Source organism: Delphinus delphis, chromosome 18, assembly GCF_949987515.2.
Source record: "Delphinus delphis chromosome 18, mDelDel1.2, whole genome shotgun sequence".
Lineage (NCBI taxonomy): Eukaryota > Metazoa > Chordata > Mammalia > Artiodactyla > Delphinidae > Delphinus > Delphinus delphis.
This window is the reverse complement of record NC_082700.1, coordinates 16,413,605-16,431,430: the sequence shown is the minus strand read 5'-3', so window position 1 is coordinate 16,431,430 and position 17,826 is coordinate 16,413,605. Positions and strand designations below refer to the sequence as shown.

General features: G+C 45.7%; 1 protein-coding gene across 3 annotated transcripts in view; it reads left to right on the top strand.

Moving 5' to 3' along the window:
• The window catches only part of FAM124A (family with sequence similarity 124 member A), a 111,164-nt gene that overhangs the window by 7,536 nt on the left and 85,802 nt on the right, over nt 1–17,826 (top strand). For all 3 annotated transcript variants that reach the window (XM_059995907.1, XM_059995905.1, XM_059995906.1), the window contains exon 2: nt 909–940. In XM_059995907.1, coding sequence (XP_059851890.1) covers nt 909–940 — 32 coding nt within the window. The remainder of the gene's footprint in view (nt 1–908; nt 941–17,826) is intronic.

Here is a 17,826-nt window from a genome sequence, read left to right as displayed (position 1 = left end):
CCACCTTGGTAGAATAAACTCCTCCATGCCTGAGAGCTTAATTTCCTACCAAGAATGACTTGGGGACACTGTGGGGGAGAAAACCAATAGCTTCTATACCATGTACGTTGCCAGAGAGGGACGGTTTAAGAGCCACACAAGTGGAGCAGAAGCTTAGCAGAGATTAAGCAGACACGTTCTTGGCCGCATTCCCATTCTCACAGAGGCCGAATGCCAGCGGCTGATTTTTCAGCATACAAACTGATGGCTTATTTCACCCCGGCCCTAACCCTGCCTTTTCCCTTTCCAGATCACGGCCCACATCCTGTTACTCTAATATCTAGCAGGATTTCTTCCTAGATGGAACTGAAATCAACCATCACTGTGCTTGTGTGTTACCTGATGGTCAACCAGGCCTTGAATGTGGAAGCCCTCCCAGCCAGGGTCCCTTCTCCCCAGGGTCCACCTCGCCTCTGCTTACATCAGCAAAGAAACATTTCCCTGAGGGGTGGTGCTGACATTTCAAGGGTTTAACCTTTTGCAGTGGTTTAACCTTTTGTGGGAGTCATGAACCCCTTGAGAGTCTGCTGAAAACTTTGAGCGTTCTCTCCGAGAAAATAAGCTTCCACTCAAAAATTTACCAGTAAATTTAGATGGTTCGGGACCCATCTGGTCTCCCATCTGGGAGACTCACAGAGCCCATATGAAGGACCCCGGATTTCTAGAATGCCTTTAAAGTTGTGCTTTCAAATCCAGACATAACTTGATTCTGCACAAGACAGTCCGCAGCATGAGAGTTTTTAATTTGTGGCATTTCGTTATCAGTTAAATGCTACTTACCACTGACTGTTTAAAATTCAACTTTGAAGAGATCACTTGGAGAGAAAAATAATGTCTAATCCTACTAATACTAAGGTTTTGTGTTTCAGGTCTGACTACAGCCACATGTCCTCCACCAGCAGTAAGTATGGCTTAAATGTTCTTCAGTTTTGTCTTCAGAGTCCCCCTGGGGGTCAGCCCCATCTCTGTATGTAGAGAAGGCCATCCATGTAACCCTTGCTTTAATAGAAAGAATCTCCGAAGGTATCCTGGCCAAAGGATGTGATACAGGCTTCTCTGGGGAGTGGAGAAAAGTGGAGGCTTTTCCTGGAGAATGTGATTGTACCTTGATTTGAGGGCTAGACGTGCCACTACTTGCCCTGTGAAAATTCAGCCTGGAGGAACCAGCCCAGGCTTTATTCACCCGCATGCTTGGAAAATACCTTCTCTGACAAAGCTGAGGTAACTCATTCATTCAACAAACATGTATCAAATACCTGCTGTCCTTGGGCTCACAGCTCAGAGTACATTCATTGGATCATCAGGTGGCCCCAGTTCCTCTGTTGGGCAGATTTCCTCCTGTGTATTTCTGTACTTGCAGGCAGATACCACAGATGATGATTATACATGGTTAAAAAAAAAAAAAGTATGTTTATAAACATACTCTGAGCATAGAAAAAGGTGCTTGTATTGAATATTAAATTATGAGTAAATCTATTTATGGGAAATTAGGCATTATATCTAGGAACAATTTACAGTGATGAAGGTCACTACAGAGCCATTCAGACTGATTAAACACTCATTTTAAAATAACAAAAAAATTTTCTTACAATAAACGCCCTGATGTTTTGAGTCGGTAAACACTGAATTGTTTTGGCCTATCTCACTATCCTGATAAGCTCTCAATTCTAAATAGTTCCCAAATGGAAAGACACTTAATTGGATTATTCTGTTTATTAATGTTATGGCTTAGTTTTTCCTTTGCAATGAGAGACTGTGTGGAAAGCTGTATATCTGGGATGGTTATTTAGTGTCAAATTATATTTAGTTAGTATAACTGCAGCAAGCAATTTCGGATCATTTCAGCCAACTGGAGACCCAGCATTGCCCCTTAGTTATTAAGAACCGTTAGTAATAAATTAGAGAATAATGCTCCAGTGATTTGCATTTCCTCCCTGAAGCTTCTGCGTTCCTAAAATCAGAGAAAGCGCTCTCTCGCTCGCTCGCTCGCGCGCTCTCTCTCTCTCTCTCTCTCTCTCTGTCCTGCCATTTTCAGTTTTGCCCACAGGCTACATTTCTTTAAGAATGATTTTTATAAAATACTTGCCCGAAGTCCTTTGCTCAATTTGTAGCTCCCAAAGCAGTCCCCTGGGTCACAATAAAGCGCCTTTCTTATCAGCGAAATGGGTAATTTGGTTTGGGATGTTTTCCTCTCCATTATTTTAATTGCGATCTCTGAGTTGGAATTTCTCTTAGTGCAACTGGGATCGATAGCCTTTTATTGCTGTTCCTTTTCTCTTTAAATTTTTGGCGAGTCCTGCCTCATTCTTCAGTGTTGGGGCCTCTTGGTGAGTGAGGGTGTGTATGCGTTTCATATTTCAGTTAGGAAATGTATTTGACTACCAGTAATAGAGAAAAAAATGACTCAAGTAAGGGTTTGTTTTCCTCTAATGGAAAAAAAAAAAAAAGTCCAGAGGAGGCAGTGTGGGTGTGCTACGCAGTCCTCAGGTTTTGGTCTCCATCCTCAGGGTTGCCTCAAAGTTACAGAATGGCTGCCTCTACCACAGCCATCACATCCTTGTTCTGGGCAGGAAGAAAAGGGGAGGGGAGGGTACTGGTGGGCCTCTGGCTGTCTTTGCTCTCTATGTTGCCTGAACTGCCTTTCCTTCGAGCCAGAAGCATCAATCCTGGCCGCACCCATACACAGGAGAAGGGCCCTTATGCATTCAGTTAAACGTAACAGAGTGGATCCTTTCTGAAAAGAAAAAGAGAGTATTAAATCTAGAGTCTTAAATCTGTCCTTTAACACATAGGTTCAACAGTGCTGCAATAATAAAAAGTATTTTCCAAGTAGGTGTTAAAAACAGCATTTCCCCACAAGCTAGATAATCACTCAGAGGACTGAGTAGAAGTTTGCTGTTTCTCCTGAATGGTGCAGTTCCAGGCTCACTCTCCCTGTCACAGCCAACTCGGTGCCAGCACCTTCTGTGTGACCACGGGCCCAGAGGGCTGACCCGTCGGTCCTAGTTCCCACATTTTGGTCCTGGAAGCAGCTCCGGCGCCCTATGGTCATTGTCCTGCGATCTGTCAGCCTCTCGCCACTGAATGGCTTGTTTCTGAATGATTCCTGACTCCCAATTGGGATTTGAGCATTGGTTACCATTTACTTTTAGGAAGTGGACTTTTCTGTGTGTGCAAGTGGTTCTTCCCGCACATTCACCTGATGCCCCTTTACCTGTCTGTTCCTGAGTTCACAGAGGCCTGAGTGCTTCCCTGGGGAGAGCTGGGCTTAGACTCTGTCTGTCCACAGTTGGTTTCTGTCGTTACCGGGATTGCCAGCAGAGCTTCCTGCAAGAACACCACTCTATTTAGTTGCCGGTTTTCTTCTTGGAATGCAGGGACTGCTTCTTCACACTGCCTGCCCCTGATGGCAGAAGAAGAAAGGTCATCCCTAAGACAAAGTACCAGAGCAGTGGTGTGGGGTTCAGGTGTCCTAGGCCCCAGTCCTGGTTCCACCATACATTAGGTGTATGCTCTCGGGCAAGTCATTTACACTCTGTGAGCCTCAGTTTCCGCCTCTTTGGAATGAGGAAGTTGGGCTGAATGACCTCTAAGGACCTCTCCAGGAGCTCTGGGATGCTCAGCTGTGACTGTCTTAGAAACTCCTCTAAAAAGAGAGGAGAAGGGAGGGAGGAAAATAGTGAAGAATCAAGGACACTGTATCTTTCTCCTTGATCCCAGAGTAAGAGTCCAGAGGATGGGCATTCTCTCTAGTGGCCGGTAGCATTAACCCTCAAGTGAGGGCTGTTCAGAATCAGTTTGAGTTTCTGTATTGTGAGCTGCCCATAAGTCGGTGGCGGTAGAGACCTTGTGGTGAGGGGCAGCTGCTGCTTTTTATCCCCCCTCCCCTCAAGTAAGTGGAAGGGGGGGGCCATGAGTCATTGGGCTTCCTGCTTCTCCTCGACCTCTTGGGTTAAAGAATCGCATTTCTGTTGACTGTGTCCAGTGTCACTTTCAATTCAGGGGAGTGGCTGAGGGGGGCTTCTTTAATGGATGTTTTGATTTTATGTGGATGAATTTTTTCTAATTGCAACTTGTCCGTTTGTATTTTTTAGATTGATGGGCAGAAAGGCTCTTTCTTTGTGTTTTCTGCAAAACTAAGCCCACTCTTAGCACTCAGGAGATCTCAGTAAAGCCTAATACTTCCTTAGGAAGCTGAATTTAATTTATACTCTTAGAATTTTAGGTTGTTTTTTCCAGCAACCTGGTTAGAAGATCATCAAGCCACTGTGTACAATTTGCATTCTTAAGCGATTTAAATAGAAAGGGGGAATTTTATAAACAGAATAAAAGAAAAACAATAATTATGCTGGGGGAAAATCATCAACTGTGCTACGTAACGCTAATGAAATTCTCGTGTGGTTGAATATTTCCCTTCAAATAAAGATCGTAATGATACTTGGAGAATTCCTCCTAGAAGATGCTGGGAGCTGAAAAAATGATATTTTCAGGACAGTATACCATTTCTTGCGGGTCTCTAGCCCCAGGATAATGCCGGTAGGAGGCAGTCAAAGAATTAACTAGTTCTCTCTGTTTGAGACTCTTCTCCAAGAGCCTCTTCTCTAGTTGCCCTACTAATTGTGCCCTAAGACTGTTCCTTCTTGAACCTCGAGTAGAGTCGTCAACTCTTCACCTGCCAGTGACGGCAGGACTGCCTTGCAGTTTTGTGCCCCTTCAGGCTTTTCAGAGCACACGTGATAAAAAGTCAGTTGAAATGATACAGAGGGCTCTTGGCAATGCCCTGAGGAATTCTGTGTGTCTGAAATTATGGAGAAATGGCCATGAGCAGTGCGTTCTCATTTGAGCCCAGGAGCATGTAGCAAGCTGTAGAAAAAAGGCACATGTCATGGGTGGGCGGGAGTCACCGAATCTGTCTTCACCTCCCTCCTCCAGGCCTCAGATTCCTGCCCTACGATTTCTTCCCTAACTTTCTTTCCCTGACTTCCTGCTCTGCCCTTCCAGTGACTCAGGTAGCTTCCCTGTTTCCTGCCTACACTCTCCCTGCTGGCCCCGAGCTGCTACAGGCTATTGGTCCCATGGACTTCTGTCCCCTCAGCTTTCCTGGGGCTGCCATGTCTATGACCTGCCCTTGAGGGCGGCCTTACAGAGGTCCAGCTGGTGCCGGGGGCCTCTGGACACACACTGGTGTCCAGGAAAAAGGGTCAGGTGGATTGCAGGTGTTTTTTAAATAGGAAAATTGGGGTGTTTCGGTTCATTGCAAGGCACTGTAGCTGGTCTAGAGCCACCATGGGACTTGTCAAGTCTGCCTTGCTGCTCTGACAGGATGACATACCGTCCCTTCCTGAGGTTGCCTTTTCTCACGCGCGCATCTTTCTAAATGCTGTCTTTTCCCTTTCATTTCTCAGTGGTGTCATCGTTTCCTTGCTGTTTCAGGATACCGAAGCATCATACGTTTCGATTTTGTCTCTGGCCACATCTGTGGGTCCCGTCAGCGTGCAGGGAAAGATAAGACCATTGTGATTTAATTAACAATGTAAGGAGCTTTCAAAGCAGCAACACCTTGAAAAGATACGATTGCCCGCGCTGTCGAACTCATCAGTGACAGGGGACATTTGAACATATATGATCTGTGTCTCCGTATCCAAGAGCTCAGTCCAGCCTTGGGATATGAAATATTCGTTATTTTCTTTCTGTTAGGGGAGACGATAACTTATTGAAAGAATTTGCTCACTTTAGAGCCAGTTTTTATCATATACATCCAAAAAAGGAAGATCAGTATCTTGGAAGAGGTGGTGCGAGCCAATTTCACTGTGACCCATTTGTCAGTGCCGTAGTTTTCTTTTTTTCTTCTGTGTACAATACTTTTCTCCATTATGATTTTGAGAACACATAGCTTTCAGAATCTCATTCCACAAGATCTAGGCAGAACTCAAATCTGTTCATTAATCCTTATGGAGAACAATTTCAGCCAATGAAGTGGCTTAATTTTGTGATGAGTTTGGAGTTGGCAATATGCACAGGTTTGCCAAAAGACTAAAAAATCCACCTAGTCCATCCCCAGCTTCACACTCCTATTGCAGTAAAAGCACCCAAAGAAAAGTCACCGATTTTCTCTAATTTAGAATATCGCCTTTCAGACGAAGTTAGCTATAGATGGTAATACAGTCATCAGAGACCAGCCTGCCAGGTATTTTAAGTATCTCAGTTCACGTCCATCACTACTTTCACTGATTTTCTACTTCCTCTGATTCCAAAGGGCTTACTAATATTAGTGACACTGTTTGATTGACTTACTAATATGCAGTGTCACTAGTATTAATAACTGTTGTAAACCCAACAGTCGACATAAAACGAATCAATGCATCGGGAACATGTGTACATATTTTCAATGGAGGATGGTCAGGGTTTTGTGTGCCAGGAGGTCTTGAGTGTGCAACTTCCAGCAAATGAACCCCAAACAAGAACTACTCTCATTTTTATTCTGGTTGAGACCCTATTCTGTCCCAACAGTCATGTTCACGTGCAGAGCTGTTCTCATGCAGGTTCAGAGTGAGCTGCTGCACAGCTGGAATGACTCCACAGCCCTAGACGGGCTCTCCGTGAGTGGCCTTGTGCTGGATGCTTGTATCACTGATGACACAGTCTTTCCTGATGTGTGGCGATGACTGCAGAGATCAATCGGAAACCATTAAGATGTTGTACACGTGGGACAGATCAATCTGATTTTCTTGTCTGGTCTGTCCTGCTTTGTGGCTCTGCCTTCCAAAGTGACTGTGAGATTAAAGCTTTTACTCAGGAGTACCTATCGCATTCCCTAGCATGGGGCGTCTGGGCCACTGACAGCTCCAGCTCCTGTAGCTATGTGGGAAAGAGCCCTTAAGGCTTCCTCTGTCCTCCTGGGCATGCACTGGCCTCACTCCAGTTAGGAACTGGCTCTCCTGCCTATGGAGAAGGGCCTGGTGCTGGTGGCTCTTCCATGCCCCTAGGCATTGAGGCTTTCTGGGACAACTGTGGCTTCATGTTTGAGACACTTCTTATGTTCCTGGACCTTTCTCTTAGGGCTGGAGCCATTTAACATGGAGCTTGTAGGTAACACTAATAAAAAGGCCACAGTCCTGGAAGCATCGTTTTTGACAGGTATGGACCTTGCAGCCACTCAGGTGGAGGCTTAGCAGAAGCTGAGAGCCGCAGAAGGCCAGCTGGTGCAGGTTGGGGTATTTGCTCCTTCCACATTTTGTCAGCTGCCCAGACAGGGTATTCTTGGCCTGGCAGAGCACATAAAATCACCAAACTGGAAAACTTGCTACTCAGAGTGTGGTCCACAGACCACAGCATCACCCTGAAACTTGTTAGAAATGCAGAATCCCATTTCTGACTTCCTGAGTCATGTGAGTTGTTTGTACGGAAATTTTACAGGGCACTGATCTAGCCCATCTCCCCAGGAAATAAGATTGCTCTTAAATCATCCATGATTGGTGTGATTTATCCAAGTTTCTTACTTTCAGAGGCTAATTTTTAATGGTATAATCTGTAGGTTCTAGGATTTGTATAACGTCTAGATAAAATTATTCACTTAATATTTAAGTTATTTTATTGATAATTTAAAAGAAAATTGTGTTCCTCCTCTAAGAGTAGTTTATTTTAAAACATGGGACTTGTTCTTTATATGGCAAGCTAGAGGTACTTGTTTGGGGTTTTTTTGAGAAGCAGGTGGCAGCCTTATCTACATGATCATGAAATTAGCAAACGATACCTGAGACGAATGAAACTACTGGAGGTGAAAGAGTGGGTGCACTTACAATGTTATTTGACGGTATGGGATCTATATATTCAGAGTCCTATGAGTGGGAACCTGGAAAACTAGACAATATTACTAGTTGACAGTTGATAAGAAAAAAGCAATAACCAGAGATACTCATCAGGAAATCAAAGGCTGAGGACAATATCCCACACGGACAGCTCCTCTGATGCTCTGTTACACAAACATCCATTTCTGAAAAAAATGATTGTGCAGTCCTTTTGGCTTCAAAGATAAGTTTTAATTCTGTGATTTCAATTACATATAGGGTGTCAATTTCTAGCCAGGATATGAAAGAAAAATGGAGGCAGGCTTCTCATGATCACAGTTCCCCCGAGAGGCTGAAGTGACACTTCAGGGACATCTGTCCTACCAGGGTTGTCAGGACCCCTATCCCACAAGAGGGAACAAGAGTGAGTAGCTGCTACTACGCCTTCTCCTGACATGCCAGGTGCTTTTCCCAGTTTTAAAATAATTATATCCAAATAATACATAGTCCTTGTAGAAAAATCAGAAAATACAGATTAGCAAAAGGAAGAAAACTCAGAATGCAGCCATCCAGAAACAAGTTGTAATTTGGTGTCTGCCTTTATAGATTTCTTTCTGAGCATCTATATTCCTATATATGTGTACATTATTACCAAAAATTATATTGGATAGTTTTATGGTCTAATTTTCTCACTAAGCATATTGTAAAGTTCTTTATGTACCAGTAAACTTACTTCTATAATAGTTTGACTCTCTATACAGGATTCCATTGTATTTCTTTCTGCACCATACTTTATTCACCAGTGCCCTATTGTTGGTCCTATAGGTTCTATTCACTTTTTCACTATTATAATCAGCATTTTATACTATATCTTTGTGCATATCCTTCATTATTTCCTTAGTATAAATTCCTACGAGTGGAATTGCCAAGGTAAAAAGCGTACTTACTTTTTAAAGCTTATGATCCCTATTGCCAGGTCATTTCACTCTCCCATTGGCATGAATGAGAGTGCCAGCGTCTTATAAAAATTGGGATTTTTATAAACTAAAACTGTATGGATGGATACACACACAGTAACAATGGGCAAAAGTGCTCTGAAGAGCAGACTGTAAACAGGGAGACTCTCAGCTTTTGGAGACCCACAGGCTGAAGTCTGTTCTGTGGCTCTCATTAAAAGTATAGTATTGATTACGTGCCCGCTCCAACCTCAGGCAGCAATAACAGTGCCTCCAGACCATCCGTGCACTGCACAGGCTTCATGGAAAGTATTTCGCTTCCAGTAGACAATTTCTACCTTTATTCAACATCAGTATTGTTGCTGTTAACCTTTGAGGGGAAGACAAGTTGGAAGTATTCAGGGAAGGTTGTGCAAAAAGCCAGGTCATATCGACTAAACGTTAACAATATTCAGAACTGACTAGGAAAGCGAAGAGGATCCCATCAGCCCTCCCTCCTTTCTTTGTAAACCTTCTCTCCTTCATCCTCATTTGTTAAACTTTTAAATTTTGTACAACACACTGGTTATGGAAGGGAAGGTACATTCCATCTGCTCTCACTTCCCCTTTTATTTTTATCTCACCCTGACATCTTCTGACATTATTACTGGTACCAAAAGGTACTGATGCTGAGCTGTGCAACCAGTGCCTGGAAGACTTATCTTTCCTTCTTTGTAACAAGAATAGTTGTGAGAAGTCTTTCCTTTATTGCGGGGAGAACTGGACTTCCTCTGTGAGTCCATCTTTAGTATTTCATTGCCTCAGGCTTGAGCATAGGCTGAAATGTGTGGGTCACAGACAATCTAGACTCAGAAGTTGGAGATCTTTCTATGAGCTGGCGTGTTTAGAGGCTCACCGTCAGTTGGATGCTGTCTCTTGAGAACTGTGTAGGAACCTCCTGTTTCAGTGAGTATGCATTTTCACAGTCACCTGCTCAGGTGTAAGAGTGGAACTGTTCATTGTATTTCTCTGTAATCGAGCTGAACTTAGCTCTTGAGCCACCACCTCAGCCCCTGGCAAGTGAAGGTACAGGTCTGCTCTGGAGCACCCACCCCTGCACGGCTCAGCCCAGGAGTTCAGTACATGACCCTCAGAAACCTTCTGGCATCCAGGCTTTGGTCAGGTCTCTTCCAGTCTTCTTCCTCCCACCAGAAGCCCAAACCGGACATCTGCTGAGGCGGAAAAGCCGCCCCTGCAGCATCACACATTCTTCTGCAGAGTCCAATTCATGGGGTAAACGCCCTGCCCTAGGTTTTTAGCCTTTCTTAGCTCAGAAGGCCTCTTCTGTCTCCGAAACCTCAGTCCTTGCCCTTCCAGACTGTTTCCTCTGCTGGGATCTGAAAACAGTCTAAATTCAGAAACTTGATGAATGGTGGGTCCATCTGCCCCCACCTGCCCTGAAGCAATGAACAGCCCAGACTCTGCAGGTGGAGGGCTGCAAGCAGTAAGAAAAGTGTGGGAGAGGGAAACTTCGGTTATTATCTCTGAAATTCATCCCCTACATCATTCAGAACCTACCATCTCCCATTTTGTGTTTCTCTTCTATTTCTCACGTGTGAGCATCTTGCTTTCTCAGTTAGGTTGTGATCTCTGGAAGGGACCCTGTCTCCTCCTGCTTTGCAGTCCTTGGGGCCATTAGCAGGAGTAAGCACTTCAGAGCTAGGGGGAGCCCCAAATTGGGAGTTGGGAGATGTTTGTTCTCTTCTAGACCTGCCGTTGACTAACCGGTCGACTAGGTCAAGTCGTCTGACCTCATCTGTACCATGAGGGGCTGGACTAAATGCCTCCCCCATCTTTAATTTTCTAGTCATGCCCAGGAAGCTTGTTCTTCAAATGGGATGTAAGGTACCTATTTTTCTGAGGAAACTTGGAAACAAGGCCCAGGGATACATCAGTATCCTATTCAAGTTAGCGAAGCATTTGAATATTTCACTGAATTTTAAGCCAAAAAAAAAGAGTCCACAGCCTCCATTTCCCACATTGCTAGTTTGATCATGAGCAGAAGCAATGCCACGTTTTATCACTGATTTTTCAATGCCCATCCATGCTATATTTTATAAGCATGTCCAGTGTTTTTTCCTGGAACACTTGTAAAGCTAATCATGGTTCATCTCATTTCTCAACATCCTGCCAGACAAATCCCTTTATGAGATAAATCTTAGTTACTGTAGTTGTGAGGACTCATCCCGCTAGCTCTCGCGTAAGGCTGAGCCGTCCTGATGAACAAAACCTCGGGATAGGTTTGGTGAACACCGCCTCTTTTGTCTGCTTGGCTTTGATAGATGTACCTTACTTCTTAAAACAAGATGAATATTCTAACCCTGTTGTTTGCAAGCCCTGCTGCCTCATCTCCAAATCTACAGAATTTCACTGAGGTCCTGGCACTCTCAGGGTGACTGTGGCACCGATGGAAATGGCAAGATACAGTGTGGTTTAGAAAGAATGGCAGTCACTGAGGAGAAGAATGGATTCTGTGTAAAATACTAGAGTCTCTCTCTTTTTTAATTTATTTTTTATTGAAATAGAGTTGATTTACAATGGCCAGTAGACACATGGAAAGATGCTCAACATCACTAATCAGTAGAGACATGCAAATGAAAAACTATCATGAGGTATCACCTCACGCCGGTCAGAATGGCCGTCATTAAAAAGTCTACAAACAATAAATGCTGGAGAGGGTGTGGAGAAAAGGGAACCCTCTTGCACTGTTGGTGGGAATGTAAATTTGTACAACCACTTTGGAAAACTGTGGAGGTTCCTCAGAAAACTGAAAACAGAATTACCATATGATCCAGCAATCCCACTCCTGGGCATTTACCCAGCCAAAACTATAATTCAAAAAGATACATGCACCCCTATGTTCATAGCAGCACTATTCACAATAGCCAAAACATGGAAACATCCTAAATGTCCATTGACAGAGGAAAGGACAAAGGAGATGTGGTACATATATACAGTGGAATACTACTCAGCTGTAAAAAAGAATGAAATAATGCCATTTGCAGCAACATGGATGGACCTAGAGATTATCGTACTAAGTGAAGTAAGTCAGACAGAGAAAGACAAATACCATACAATATCACTTATATGTGGAATCTAAAATAAGACACAAATGACCCTATCTACAAAACAGAAACAGACTCACAGACATAGAAATCAGACTTGTGGTTGCCTGGGGGAGGGGAGTGGGGAAGGGAAGGGCTGGGAGTTTGGGATTAGCAGATGTAAACTATTATATATAGGATGGATAAACAACAAGGTCCTACTGTATAGCACAGGGAACTATATTCAGTATCCTGGGATAAACCATAATGGAAAAGAATATTTAAAAAAATGTCTATATGTGTATACCTGAGTCACTTTGCCATACAGCAGAGATTGGCACAAATAGCGTCTCGTCAGTCATCTGAACCATATAACTTTTTATACACAGGGGGTCTAGTACATTGTTAAGCTCTGGGGACTGGTGCGTCAGACCTGTCTTACCTTCTCATAAAACTGCAAAGTCATTATAGTCCTCAGGACTTAGATAACTATGCCAGATATATTTAAGTGTTTCTAGCTGAATTAAACCTTCTCAGACCAACTACATATCAACTTCCCAGGCCTCTTCCAGAATCAATGTCAAGCAGTGTCAGAATTTAAAGTGACTTTGTTATTTCCTCTCTGGTTGGTGTCTGGCCTTTCCTTCCCCCTCCTCTTCCCATCCGAAGGTTTGTTCCACAACAAAGCTTAGAAATACATTTAAAGTCAAGTTGATGTCACATTTCCAAGTGGAGAAACATGCAGGGTGTCTAAAGCATCTGCCTTACTTTCTATATCAATTCTTTCTCAATTTTTTTTTTTTTTTTTTTTTTTTTTTGCGGTACGCAGACCTCTCACTGCTGTGGCCTCTCCCGTTGCGGAGCACAGGCTCCGGACGCGCAGGCTCAGCGGCCATGGCTCACGGGCCCAGCCGCTCCGCAGCATGTGGGATCTTCCCGGACCGGGGCACGAACCCGTGTCCCCTGCATCGGCAGGCGGACTCTCAACCACTGTGCCACCAGGGAAGCCCCCTTAATAGTTTTAGAGTGAGTTCAAGAATAAGCCTCTCACATCCAGATTCCTGAAATTGTTTCTGTACTAGGTGATGAAAATTGAGAGAGCCGTCAAATAACTACAGGGATGGCAAAGCCGTACTTCTTACAAAACCTTGAGAGGCCTAAGGATCAGAAAGATGCCATAGTGTTCTCCTCTGTCAAAGGAAAATAGGGTTTTTGGCTTAGTCTCTTCAGCCTATATTCCATTCTTCAGTTACAGGAAAGTTCTGTGAATTCAGGCTGAAGGAGGAGATGCATTTTATCTATATTATGGACGCATTTTGGATCCCCTGTATTAAATACTTTGCATGTCACCTCATTGCCACCAGATTGCCACTATTCCCAACCCTGCGTCTCATTTTGACTGCAGTCTGGGGCTGGCACTGGGACCAGCCTTGCCCCTTTCATAGCTCAAAGTTACAGGCCAACCAAAATTACTGAGAATTGAGAATGTCTTAGACTTTAAGTGTTGTCAGGGACAAAGGGGATTGTTTCAACTTTTTAATTAGTTCAGAGGTTCCAAGAACTGGCTGTAAAAAGAACTGTGAAAAAAAACCCCAAAAAAACTGAAGGCAGGTTATTCATTATATTCCGGATGAATAGACTCTCCCAGGAAGGAATTTGGAAACCCCTTTCTGGGAGCTTTTATTTCAGGCATTCTGGGAAGACCAGGCAGCTTGATGTGGGGAGGTTGGCCCCCTGTGCCACTTTAACGTAGCAGGTTTTATATTCATTGTCATTCTGGAGCTTCTTTCCCTCCTGCTTTCTGACCTAATCTTTCTTCACAGCATCACCCTAGGCCCTGGGCATGTCTTTCTTACCCACCTTGTCCACTGTCTCCTGTGGGTGTTCCACCACTTGGTCACATGTGTCTGGTTGACAGACCACACATCCAAGCCCCTGAACTGTTGGGTGCTGCAGAGTGGGGCTCTAGAAATGCAAATCAGGAGTCTATTCAGCCCTCCTGCATTTGAGGTTAGGGGGACTCAAGCTAAGCTCCAGGGCCAGATTGCCTAAACCATACAGCCTGCAGCAGCTAGAGGTGCCCTTGTTCAGACTCTTGGCCTCCTGGGTGTGTCTGGGGCCCTGTGGTTCTTATGGCGCTGGAACGTCCAGGGCAGTTTATTCAGGGGATTGTAAGGTTACTGCCTTGGAAACCCCTTGTTGTACCCACATTGAACATGGGTTTGTTCAGTGAAGTGTCTATTGCATTTAGGTACCTGACTTCATCTTATATATTTTATTATCTATCTCCCACCACTAGATTATAAGTTGTATGAAGGCAGAGACTCTTTTAGTCACCACTGTATCCTACAGTGCCTGGCAGGTAGTAGGTGCTCAATAAACATTCCTTGGTTAAGTAAGTGATTGCCACTGAATTGCAAACTGTCAGTGATAAATGGTGGATAAAATGACAGGAGACATCAGTCATTGCCCAGAAATTCTAGAAAGGGGTATCTGAGCTTGTCATATCCTGAGACTTGGCCAGGCACTCCCTTTGGAATGAGCGATCTGGACCTTCAATTAGAGACGTACCTGCTGTTGGGAAGTCAGTGTCTTGGGGACACATCAGTTTGCCAGTTCTGGGAGGAGGGCAGTCTGGCAGGCACTGGACAGCAGGGGACAGTGCGGGCAAGAGAGTGGCAGTGAGGTGTCCCACTGGCAGTGAGGCAGCATTGAGATAGCCAAGTGGGAGGACCAGCATAAGGACATCTGTCAACAAGCAGAAGGACCTCAGTCCCCTCCCTGTCCGCCAGCAGACTTAGGATGTCCACATGGGTCAGGGATTGCCAGAAACTCTCCAGGTATACCACGTGGGTCAGGGATTGCAGAAACTGGTGTACCGCGTGGGTCAGGGATTGCCAGAAACTGTCCAGGTGTACCGCGTGGGTCAGGGATTGCCAGAAACTGTCCAGGTGTACCACGTGGGTCAGGGATTGCAGAAACTGTCCAGGTGTACCGCGTGGGTCAGGGATTGCCAGAAACTGTCCAGGTGTACCGTGTGGGTCAGGGATTGCCAGAAACTGTCCAGGTGTACTGGTCAGTCCGTCTGCGGCAGAATCACCCACCCACATTTCCTGATGGAGCCCAGCCACAGTTTCAGAGCCCAGCCAGGCAGGCCGAGGTTCAGGGCAGGATGATTCTAAGGATGGTGGACTCAAGAGGCAAGAAAAAGCACATGGTGAGGCGCACAGACACGCCGTCCTTCTCCAGCCGAATGGCCTTTGGCGGGTCAGTTACCATTTCACCTGCAAGATGTGGAGAAAGAATACACCTTTAGCATGGTGGTGTTTTAAAGATTAAATGAGATAATATATATAGTAAAGCTTTTAGGACAGTGTCTGACAAATAATAAGAACATAATACATGGTTGTTATTGTCTAAGTTATTTTCTGTTACACTTACGAAAAAGAGGGGATATACTGGGGAAAATGGAACAAATCCTCAGGTTAATAATACACTTTCTGCCTCATAGAAGGCCTGAACTGGCGCAGTGCTTTCCTTACAGTTTGTGTTTTACATTATCCAAGGAAAATCTAATTGTAAATGATCACATGGGAAAGAATCTTCTTTGTCCTCTTGGGAAGCATAAGCTAGTTGGAAAGCTTTGTGAACAACTCCGATCTCTCTCCAGCCCTGGGGAGATCCGCCCATTGGCCGGTTTGGGTCTGTGTCCTGCCCTAGCCGAACAGGTGCTCTCTGAGGGCCTTTGAGAGGACGTGTAATAGATATGATAAAGGCATATCCTACAGTCGCAGCGTCTCTGCTCCTCCAGGGAGGCGGAGAGGCTTTTCATGTCAATTAATTATTCACATTTTCTCTTCATCCCCTCAAACACTTGGCGTCCTGTCTAGCTCCACAGGGGCAGGTTTGCTCTGGGCGTGCGTAACCCCAGCACCCGATGACGGTGACGGTGTGGGGCTGCGTTCTGTGCCCCTTTGAGCCTGTTTATTTCAGGGTCACATGCAGTGGGCACATGCTGGCGACGGCCAGAGCGCACTAATGCCACCACTCATTCCCCCGGCTCTTCTCAGCGGCAGGATATTAGCCGCTTACGTCTCTGTGGTTCACACGGTGAAGAGGGAGCTCTGGGGTCGGGTCTTCGTCCTCCTTGCTTACTTGATGAGGGCTGCATCCCGGGTGAGCCGTGCTTGGTCGAGTGCCTTTCAGCCCCCTCCCTGCTCCGAAGCTGGGCATCTTGCCCTTTTGCAAAGCTGTAAACATCCACTCAGCCATGCAGGCTTCTGCATGGCCTTTGTTCCTGCTCCCTGGGAAACCTTTGTGCCGCCCATAGAGGTGGCCGACTGAGCACCCTGACAGCTCTGTCTCGGAGACTCAGAAGCTGACTTACCCCGGGCCTCTTCTCACGCAGGCCTCCCACACCCGTCTGCTTTCCCTTGTCACTCTCTTGCTTTTCTGTCACTGTTGTGCCCACCTGCAGTGCTGCCCTGCACTTCCCCTTGAGGGCAGCGCTCACATCGCAAAGACCTGGGCATGTGCCCTCAGGGAGGCGGTTTCTGACAGTCTTCCTCAGAGACCCAGGGCCAGAAGAAAGAGATGTAAAGGGGTGTCCATGACAGGAAGCTATGGACTGGTGGCCGAGAAGCCAGCCAATCAGAAGCGAGCAGGAGAGAGAGGTGAAGTAGCAGAAGCGTGGCCAGAAATGGCTGGAGAGTGAAAGCTGCCCCTTCGGCTGGGAAACAAGTACTTCTGTGCAGAACCGCGGGGGAACTGTGCACACAGACCTCATGCCATAACCAGGTGCCTGCCCGCTCCCTCCCTCTGTGCCCTCAGCAGGTTCCTTCACCTCTTTGTGCCTCAATATCCTGCTCTCTGAAGTGAGGACAAGGGGAGCGACCCTCCCCGCCCCCCCGACTTCTGGGGTCGTTGTGAGGATCCCATGAGCTTGTACATGTAGAACACTGGCCCCCAGTGAATGTCATCTGTGTGTCACGCAGCAGCATCACCCCACGTCCATGGCCACGCACACGCTGAGTGTGGGGTTAGGATCTTAATGGGACCGGCTGACGCTCTGACAACTTCCTTTCCCAAACACTCTTGCTACTCCACGTGTCCTTTTTTCCCGTTGTGGAAATCATCGGTAGTTTTCTCAAGTGAATGTCTTCATCCCCAGATTATTCAAAGCCTTTCTACACCTTCCATTTATAGTGAGCATTCACAACTGTTTAGTGACATCACGTCTCCACTGGTGGGCGATCAGGGCACCACAGAAAAGTGGAATATCCATCGTAGGCGACTGTGGTACCTCCTGGAGCTACTTACGGGCAGGAAATGTCATTGGTTTGTGTTTTCACTGCTCTTGTTTCCACTTCACTCCTGCTGCTAGTGGTGCTTGTGTTCAGTGAAACAAAGTAGCCAGGTGAGCTGAAAGAGCAAGCAAAGGACCAGAATAATCTATGAATTCCAGTTGTTTTGTAAGCCACCAAGATGAATTTTCACTGGTTCATATCAAAACAGGGCACACACGAGATAACTGTATGAAAGCGGGAATGTGGCCGAAAGGTAACTGGTCCATCCTTAAGTTCAGCACGTCACCTCAGCAACACACAGGTCCAGTTGCCAACAGGACATCCCTCCTGGAAGTCAATCGGGCATCACAAGCCAGCATAGCCAAAGTGGATCTCCTTATCTTTCCCCGCAAACCTGCCCTTCTTCCTCTGTTTTCTGTCTCAGTTAAGCATCAACATCAGATGAGTTGCTCAAGCCAGAAACATCAAGGTCAACTCCTCTCCTGCTTTTCTTGCTCCTACCTCCAGGCCTGTGGGCTCCACGTGCTTCTAAATAGCCTGTGAGACTAGCCCTCTTCTGTACACTCCCTGAAAGTGTCGCTGTGTGTTTTGAGCCAACCCCAAGCAGTGGCTCGAAACAGCAGTCATTTATCATTTCCCATGTGTCTTGGGTCAG